This window comes from Pinus tabuliformis, chromosome 8, assembly GCF_031772625.1.
Source record: "Pinus tabuliformis cultivar Carrire ecotype Pingquan chromosome 8, CPIR1, whole genome shotgun sequence".
In the NCBI taxonomy this organism is placed as follows: domain Eukaryota; kingdom Viridiplantae; phylum Streptophyta; class Pinopsida; order Pinales; family Pinaceae; genus Pinus; species Pinus tabuliformis.
The window spans coordinates 59,023,435-59,033,719 of NC_142294.1; the positions used below are offsets into that span (position 1 = coordinate 59,023,435).

The 10,285-nt window shown below is 36.7% G+C and overlaps 1 protein-coding gene across 3 annotated transcripts in view; it reads left to right on the forward strand.

The window, feature by feature from the left end:
* Positions 1-4,072, forward strand: part of LOC149234134 (transcription initiation factor TFIID subunit 4b-like) — a 138,545-nt gene extending 134,473 nt beyond the window's left edge. For all 3 annotated transcript variants that reach the window (XM_089371757.1, XM_089371758.1, XM_089371759.1), the window contains exons 12-15: positions 2,838-2,897; positions 3,015-3,144; positions 3,263-3,394; positions 3,538-4,072. In XM_089371757.1, the coding sequence (XP_089227883.1) occupies positions 2,838-2,897; positions 3,015-3,144; positions 3,263-3,394; positions 3,538-3,746 (531 nt within the window). In that variant the 3' untranslated portion in view covers positions 3,747-4,072. The remainder of the gene's footprint in view (positions 1-2,837; positions 2,898-3,014; positions 3,145-3,262; positions 3,395-3,537) is intronic.
* Positions 4,073-10,285: the final 6,213 nt, after the last annotated feature.

The window sequence follows — 10,285 nt, forward strand, 5'->3', positions numbered from 1 at the left end:
CTAATTCCTCTCATAGGATAGCTCTTCTTGTCACCAAGTTCAACAGAGTAAGAAGATTTTCCTCTTGACAATGTCTTTAGTTGCTTGAGCTCACTAGTCATGTCTTGATGCTCCACTGTCGATCACCCAAATATTCTCATCTTCAAATGTGTTGGTAAGTGCTAAGAATAGTCCTTCGTCCTTTGTAGATATCTTGGTCATATCCTTCTTGAGAGAAAATAGGAGATCCCATAGTTCTTTAATGCCCTTCTTGAGATGACTTGCCACCATTGTACACTTAGGAACTTCTTCAATGTAGTAGAGATCTTCATCATGCCCTTAGCCAACCTTAGCTCTGATACCATGTTGAGAAATCTATAAGGCAGTAGTTAGGATGATTTCTCTTTTCTTGATAACTGATTGTGATGTCTTTTTACTTTTCCTTACTTATTAGCTTCTTCTCTTATTATTATGTTTGTTTTTATCATCAAACAACTATCAAAACAAGAAGAACAATAGTACACAAGAACATAGGATATAGGCTGCAAGCCATGGCCAAAGCCTCTCCACTTGAGAGGAAAACCCGTAAATCTCTTCTCTTCTTATATATTTTTCAATTGACAAATTCGAAGACCTATAGACCAAGACCAATACCTTTTCAAGACCAAGTCCAACCTTCTTGATCATGTGCTTCCTTTGTCCAAGGCAAACCTAGTCAAATCTCTTCCAGCAACACAACTTCGACCCCCAACTACAGAATTTCGACCTCTACTATAGGTCTGAAATTTTCAGCCCCTGCAACTGCTACTGCATCCACACGTGAGCGAAATTTAGTCTTCCAAGGCCTCCTGACAACTTCGCTTGGTTTGCTTCCTTGTCTGGAGCTAGTAGGGACCTATTAGGCTCCTCTTCCAGCGACTTTGATCCTCTTTCAGCGACTTGAGAATTTCGACCTTGAAGCAGTAAACCCTAACCTTACTTCTTCGCACGTACGAGATAGAGAGAGATAGAAATAACCCAAACACTTCTTCCTTCGTCCTTCGCCTCCTTCGTTAGCCTTCCTTTTCTTCTCCTTTGCAAATGATGAGAGATGAAATGAATGTCCAAAGGAGGTCGAGTTCCCTACTTTATATAGAGTTTTAAGGTGGACGAAGCTCCTCGAAATAGGTCGACTTCTTAGCTGGCAAGCCGACTTGGTCTTCAAGGGTATGTTGACACTTTTAAAGACAAAAATAATTCTGTTTACAAGTTACAATGTGCCCAATGGGGTCTTCAACTTATGACAATGACTCTTTTGACTTCTTGACCTAGGACAAACCCTAGAAACACTCAATGGGTGCTTGACCTCTAAAATAAAACACCTTGAGCATGAAACCCATGCTCTAAAATAGCAATAACATTTTTTCTTTCATTTTACAATATTCAAGAATCAAATGTACATTTCATATTTATGAAGACTGAACCTAGTTACACATTTTTCAACAAAGAGAGGATTTCCTCACCAAAATTTCTTGTTCCATATGGTGGAGATTAAGACATCATTGATCACGCATAAGAAAAAAGTATGAAGTAGCTTCGTATGTATCCATTGGTCAAAGAGGACATCATCTTCAATTCTTCTGCTTGATCAGAGTATAATTTACTTGGTAGATTTCTGGTAAAGGTTGTGATGACGTGCTCTAGCTTAGATACCTCTTTCACATGCCAGGAATATGAAAATGGGTACTATCTATTTGGCATGGCCAAAGTGACTTTCAGAAGTAGCTATCTTTAGTGGTTCAACTTTCTATATTATGTCCCTAGTGGCTGTAGGTGTTCTTTGTGGTACATGTTGTAGATGTCTAAATGTAGAGTGTATATATTCTCACTGAAGGAATCCATGATATGTCAGCAAGAGCAGAAGATAGCTATTGGTTATATCGAATGATCCCTTCAATGTCAGAGCAGGTAGACCTGAGCTTTCTCCATTACTTATGGATATGTTGCAAGTTGCAATGATCTGCTCTGCCAGTCAATATTTGTCTTAGATTCTTCTGCCTGTGTTTAAGGCCTGAAGTTACCAATGTAAGAAGGCAAGATTTATAAAGAGTGGTCTTGTTTGCAATTTGCACTATGCTATTGTGTAAAAGAAGGCAATGATGAGAACTGCCTTTGAAGTTATGTAGTTGAACTATAAGTTGGAGAAAACAGTTTTTACAGTCATTATATCTGAATTAATTGGCAAAACTTTGCAGAATATTTATTGCCAAATCCTTTACAAAAGAAAAATTGAAACTGCCAAATCCTTTACAAAAGAAAAATTGAAACTGCCAAATCCTTTACAAAAGAAAAATTGAAACAAATTTGCCAGTCAGCATTTCTTTTGAAGCATCAGGCAACCTTCTATAGCATATAAAACACTTGTTATTATATTTCTTTCAGATTCAATATGGTTCAGTGTGCATGTTTTTCATTCAATATATAAACTCAAAATGTTTGCGTAATATACTTGAATTATGTAAAATAACCAACGAGGTGTAGATTGATTGGTTTGTGTGGGGTTTAGTATCCACCAGGTCATAGGTTCAAATCTCATGGGAAGGGGTTGAGGATGGGAGCCACCTTTGGGGGAATTAAGTTATCCCCAAGGGGTGTCCAAGCTTGACTGAGCTTCGCACAATCCTGGTGATGGCATCCCACTGGTGGGAAGATCTTTCTTCTATCCAACTTTGGGGCTGGCCCTGCCTAGCTCGAAAAAAAAAAAATACTTAAATATGTAAATTGTTTTACTACTAACAAAATTTTGTGGAGTCAAGTTTTAATTAGATTTGTAGTGCCCTTTCAAATAATTTATATTTGAGGTTAATATTATTCATCAGGTGGAGAATAATGCTGCTGTTGAAGGAGAAAAGGATGAAAATCGTCCCAAAGCACAGAGGGTAAGAATCATCATTGAACATTTGATATTGTTTGGAAGTACGTATGTTGCTTTTTGAGTTCTTTCACAAATTAATAGTTAACGGTGTTCACTTGCATCACTTTTTGAGCTTTTTCAGGCAAGCAAAGAAGAAGAAGATAAAATGAGAGCAAATGCAGCAAATGTTGCTGCACGAGCGGCTGTTGGAGGAGATGACATGTTATCGAAGTGGCAATTAATGGCCGAGAAAGCTCGACAGAAACGCGAAGGTCTCAAGTGTTAATTCTTTTTCAACAATAGGACGATTGATTATATTGCATTTATTATAAGGTCAACTCGATGCATAAATATTTAACACTATAAATCCTAACATGGTAATGTGAGTAGGTGCAACTGATGGAGCATCTAACCCTCGTGGTAATAAAGATGTACAAAAAAAATCCGTTGGTGGATTGAAGACTGCGAATGCATCTGACCATCAAGAAGGTGATAACAAGGGTTCAAATGCTGCCACAACTGGTATATCCTTTAATCTTAATGTGACATCTGGGTGGCAATGTGCCTTTTATAAAAGAAAATTGTGTTCAGAGTAGATGGATGTCTCTGGATTTCATAACAAACTTGAAGAATTCATGATTGGTAATTTGTCTTCCGTTCTGCAGGACCAGTACGAAGTATGGGGAGAAATTTAGGGCCATCATCTCAGATTAAGCCCATCCGTAATATATCTGTGAAAGACGTAGTTGCTTTACTGGAACGAGAACCACAGATGACAAAATCAACTATACTTTATCGTTTGTATGAGAGACAGGCGCAATGTAGTAAAGAAAAAGCATCTGAAAATCAAAATAATGAAAATGTTCTGCAGTAAAAGTGCAGATATAAAATTCTATGTTGACATGATGCATTATAGCACTGTGTGACTGCTGTCACATGTGCAAATCGACTTGTTGGCAAAGCTGCCATGTGAGTCTGAGAAATACAAGTTGAAGCGATAGTTATCTGGTATTAACTTAAAACCGTACTTGTCAGGAACTAATACCTTGTAAAGCATAGGTTCGAGACTAATATATTCAGGTTGAATAAGCCATTGTAACAGTTGAATTTCTAGCCTGACAAAACACATGAAATTCTCATAATGTAGAATGAAACAACTATGAAAAAGCTCTTTGGAGGAATGGAAGTAATTTTACATAACGACTTTGATAAGGGGGGACAATAATGGGATTCAAAGGCCAGAGTGTATTGGACCAGAACTACCGCTAGGGTATTATTATTAGCATTACTTATTTTTGTGTAAATTCACTTCCTTTTCTAGGAAGACACCTTAAAAATGAGTGTTAAGCGGTTGCATGATGCCGTTGCATGATGCTGTCTTGCTAGCTATTTTTATTTGTTGATTATCATTTTGAAGTTTCTGTAATAATCTTGATGGACATAGAGGTTGATCCAGTTTAAAACTTTGTCGCAAGAGAGTATCCGTGGTTGAATGTTGTTGTTAAATCTTGGCAAGCATGCATGTGTTAAACATAGATCAGTGGCTCTGTAATACTATAAATATTAGTATCTAACAATCAATGTCAAAATTATTTTTTGTCCATAGGTAAAACTTTATAATCACTGGAATCAACTGCTGGTTACATAACTAAATTACATAAACGAGGGGAAGACAACTTTTGAAGTAAAAGTGGCTTAGAGGCATATACGATGTAGCATAAAATGGGTAGGTCCTTGGATTTGGTTTTTTCACAACTCATTAACATAAGGGTACAGAAATAGAGAGATAAAAATACACAAATGTTACCGCATGTTAAGGTTTGTAGCTCATGCAGGTATTTATGCACATGCCTAAGTGTCTAGGAGTACAAAAGTCGCCCAATATTTCCTTAGACACTTTCTCTAGCGTGAGCAAGTCACATTTGTAATGTAGTCTAAGTTTTAACTTAGGAAAAGCACAAAATTGTCATGTTGGGTTATTAAGCTAAAGAAACATTAGAAAATAATAGGGTATTTACTTTAGTAATTATGTTTATTTCTCAACCCTTGATCTCAAGTAGGTGAGATTTAATCTCGGTCGTCAATCACTTTAGAGATTAGGGTTAGGGACTTGGCTCAACAAAAAGTTATAAAAGCAAGACTAAGGGGAAGGAGAAGACATACCACACAAGAACACAAGATTGGGAGAGACATCTTAGTGAGGAGTGTAATACTCTAGTGTGTTGGGTCTGAGGAAGGGGGAATCAAGGAGATCTAGATTAGCGAAGGAAAGCTTGATCAGTTGGATCAGATCCAGTTGTTGAGAATGTGTTTCCTCAATTGGGCCATTATCCCAAGGTAGTATCCCATGCAGATTTTGAATATTTAAATGATGAATTGATTTAATTAGGCAAAATCTATATCAATTTTCTTTGTGAAATTGGTTATTTTAGCTTCTGCTAATTTAATGTTAATAACCTAGTTGTGCATGCATTCAATAGATATGTAATCTGTTGAGAAATCAATCCAAGTAGATTAGGGTTTTATTTCTCTTTCTTCATAATTACTTGTTAGTTATGTTGGCTTCTTTTACTTTTTTATTATCTTATCTTTCATCAAGAAATTACCATATTATGTGTGTATGAAGATCACAAAAACACAATACATAAGATGTACGCACTATGCCAGGGCAAAACCCCCCTCGAGGGGAAAACCTAGTAAAAAATTCTCTTCCGTCATTAGTTTTCTTTGAGACTCTTCAACCTAGACATAGACCAAACCTTTCCTCCACACCAAGTCAACCCTCTCAGATCTTCGGCCCCTTTGCAGCGACACTCCCACCCCAACAACTTCGACTATGCATCAACTTATGACATCAAGCAACAACTAAGAGCAACAACACTTGGAAGACTTCGATCTCCCAAACTAGGGCACGAGAGAGATAGAGTAGCACCAAAACTTCAATTTTTTCAAGGCTCTTTGACCTTGACCCAACTTACACTCCTTTTGGCTTCCTTGATCCACTTCACACTTTTTCTGGCTTCTAGAGAGATATTGAACTAGCTTGAGATGAGATGCTCTAAATGAATTCGATCTCCTTCCTTTAATAGGCTCTAGGTGAGATCGAATAAGTGTCTTTTAGGCCAACTTGGTGTGGAGGTTACATAAATCATATTTTACTCAATAATAAACCTTTTTACATGATGGTCTCTTTAATTGTACAATACTCTATTGACTCAATATTAATCCTAGGAGTCTATAATAGGGACTTTGACTAATATAATGATGACTCATGCATGGAACCCATGCTTTAATAAGTCATTGATACAATAATACATTTTTTTTCTTTATTCTTTTGACAAGTACATTACATAATGAATCAAATACATTTATGAAGATCGAACCTAGTTACATTCTTCAACACTCCCTCTTAACTAGAGAAGTATTCATAATATACAAATATAATGGAAGATCTCAAACTATATGAACAATGAAGAGCTTAGCGACCACAATGCCATGGACTAGGTTCCTGACCAAGGCAATCTATCCATTGGTCTCTCAACAATACAGGCACCACAATGCCGCAAACTAGATTCCTAACCAGGGCAATCTATTCAAGTGGGACTAAGGTGGACTCGAGCTTTCAACCTCTCTAGGTACCATCAGGCTTACTTGCTAACCACCAACCTAGGGAACTACGTGCGTATCCGAGATCAGAGCTCTACGACCAATGCCACCCTCCCTACTTTGGGACCTAGACATCAACACAAAGTGCTAGCCAGATGTCCTCCCAAGCAATGTCTTACTCACAAAGCCTCTACTCCCAATTTATCATAATTGGTAACAAATCTCTCCAAATAAATTGATCGACAACACTAAGCATGTAAAACCTTTTATCAAACTTCCGAGAGATTTCCCTGTACAAACACAACCCCAATCAGTAACAAACTTTCAAATGTACATAAAAAAATACAAACCTCCGGGGTCTTCCAGAGAACTTGACGTTGCTTCAACTTTCCACAGTAGGACTTACAGTTTCCCAAATGAATCTTGGTAGAAAATTCCTCAACCATACAACTTCCTTTCCTACCTTTCATGCAACAACATATTCCACAAATCGATCCTGATTTTCTTATTTCAACAGTCCTTTCAAAATAAATTCTCCAATTTCTTGTCTCACTTATGACCTTCACTAAAACTTAGGGTTGTTATTCCTAGTCTAGTGCATGACACATGAAGGAGAGAACTGTATCCATCACTCCCTCCTAATCAAGGAGGATGTAATATACCCAAGCTCCCTCTTAACCTAGGGAGATCAACTTTCATCCAAGATCCCTCTCAACTTAGGGGGCTCAACTTCTTTTCTATGACATCGGAGAATCTTTCATGGCTTCCATCTTTCTCATCAGAGTTATCATGATTATCATCATTCACATCAATTTTATTTTACGAACATCTTCACCATCATTGAAGATTACGTACCTGCACAACTTAGATAGCAAGTACAACCAAATTTATAGAAGCATGAAGTTAGCTATATCAAAATCATGGAAGCATTCAAATTTATATACCAAATACTCAAACTTAATTACAAACAAGAGACACATACTCAACTTCTTACTAGGGGTTTTGTCATAAACCTTTGATTACTTCATCAAGACTTGGAGCATCTAATAACAATTTTCATTACGTTTAGGGCTTCAATGTTTCTTCGGGAGGTATCACATACCCTACTACAATATATTGCAAGCCCTAGAAACAATTCAAACAAATATATATTTGCAATGTATCCAAGGACTTTCATAATTCATATGTTAGACTTCCTACTAGGATTTCATACAAACCCTAATTTTCATTCAAGATTCTTTAACAATCGAAACCAATCATATCTTAATCCAACAACATGACTAGCTTCCACTAGGGTTTGATGCAAGCCCTAGTTTTCTCAAACATCAATCATAACTAAAACTTCAAATTTCAACAATCTTACACAAATCTAAAATTATCACATTGTCATCATATATTAGAGATTTGAACTTTTACTAAGGTTTAGTTACAAAACCTTAGAATTCACAAATTCTATCCTAGAGAATCAAACTTTGACTAGGGCTTAGTTCTAAACCCTAGGACTCATGATCATCAACAAACAAATCAACTGATACATCTAAGATTTCATCGTCATGCATAAGCATATCACAACATGTGTTAGTCAAACCCAAATACACAAATATCAATAAGAGTTAGACAAATAACTAACTTAATTGGACTAGGGTTTGATCTGACAAACACACACATGCCAAGGATTTCATTTCTAGGACATAATAAGGGTCTTGCTTATACACCCTACCAAACCCTAATGATCTAGGGTTTCAATACAAAACACAACAAACCCTAAATTACCAATACTTCAAATGTTCAAGATTTCAGACATTACCATTCAACCCGGGTTTCCATACTCATACCAAAACCCCAAACATGACATCATCAAAGCATCATACATTTTCTTTTGACTTCAACAATAACCCTAAGTAGGCTAGGGTTCCACACATTATCATCGACATACCCTTAAGTTAGGGTTTTTCACAAAGAACCTTTCTAGGGTTTCACAAGAGTAATCAAAGATATGAGGAGGGTAGATTTATCTAATGATGAATCACCCAATCAAGAATATGTAAGATTCAAAAAAGCTAGAAAAGAAGATGTTAGTAATAGTTTATCAAGAATGAATATGGAGAGAAAAAACACTTACAGTTTAAGACATACCTTTGTTTCTTTATCAAGAATGAATATGGAGAGTGCAAACACTTACAATTTAAGACATACCTTTGTTTCTTAACGAACCTTGTAATTCCAATGCTTTGTCTTGTGAAGCCCTCTTCCATGTTCTTTGAGTATTCAACATGTCTTTCCTAAACAAAAATATGACTAGAAATGTGATTAGTATCTAATATAAACAAACTTAGATAAGTAAGTGAAGCCAAATATAAAAGACAATACAAGGAATAAGATACTTATATTTGAAGTTGGTAAGGGCTCCTTCCAAGCTTGAGGGGTAGTAGAAAGATATGCAAGGGATCGAGTACCTAAGAGTTCCTGGAAAATAGGTCTTTGACTTCGGGTCCTTCCATCATGTTCTTCTTTGATGAAACTTCTTTGGCAAAGTTTGCTTGATCCCTGTCCCTTAGACTTTTTGATTTCTTTGTAAACTTCTTCACTTTTCCTTTTACTAGATCCAAGACTTTATTCTTTTTGGGGATGAGATCTATCCTCTTTTTCCAAGCATTGTAATTGGATGCTCCTTCTAATTTGTTCTCTCCCTTTACTGTGTTAGACATTGTCCTTGAAGATAGTAAGCTTCTTTCCTTATAAGGTCTCCTTATATGATCCTTTAATAAACTTCTAGAGGTTCCTTAGACAACTGTCAATAGATTCCCAATTCCACTATATGAAAAGATGATTCCTTTGATAGAGAGTGAAGTTTTTTACTCTTCCCTAGACGCTTCATTGTCAATAATCCATGCATTATCATCATTAAGTGAACTTGTAAGTGTAGCCAAGAACCCTTGACTTTTGATTTTGTTGAATAAGTAGTGGAAGATCCTTTTGATACAACTTGTAGTATTGAATCCCATTCTTATAGTAGAGGGAGTAATCATTTTCCTTCAAGCCAGCGAAGTGATCTTCAATATTCTTTGACCTTAACTCTGATACCATGTTGAGAAATCAATGCAAGTAGATTAGGGTTTGCTTTCTCTTTCTTGATAATTACTTGTGAGTTATGTTGGCTTCTTTTACTTCTTTATTATCATATCTTTCATCAAGCAATTACCATATAGTGTTTGTATGAAGATCACAAAAACACAAGACACAAGATGTAGGCACTATGCCAGGGAAAAACCCCCCTCGAGGGGAAAACCCAGTAAAAAAGTCTCTTCCTTTAATAGTTTTCTTTGAGACTCTTCAACCTAGACATATACCAAACCTTCCCTCCACACCAAGTCAGTGCTTCCAGATTTTCGACCCCTTTGTAGCAACACTTCCACCCAAGCAACTTCGACTATGCATCAACTTACTATATCAAGCAACAACTGGAAGCAACAACAATTGGAAGAATTTGATCTCCCAAACTAGGGCACGAAAGAGAGAGAGAGAGAGTAGCACCAAAACTTCGATTTCTTCCTTCTCTTTGACTTTGACCCAACTCGCACTCTTGGTTTCCTTGATCCACTTGACACTTTTCTGGCTTCTAGAGAGATATCAAACTAGCTTGAGATGAGATGCTCCAAATGAATTCGATCTCCTTCCTTTTATAGGCTCCAAGTGAGGTCGAATAGGTGTCCTTTAGGCAGTCTTGGTTTCCTTGATCCACTTGACACTTTTCTGGCTTCTAGAGAGATATCAAACTAGCTTGAGATGAGATGCTCCAAATGAATT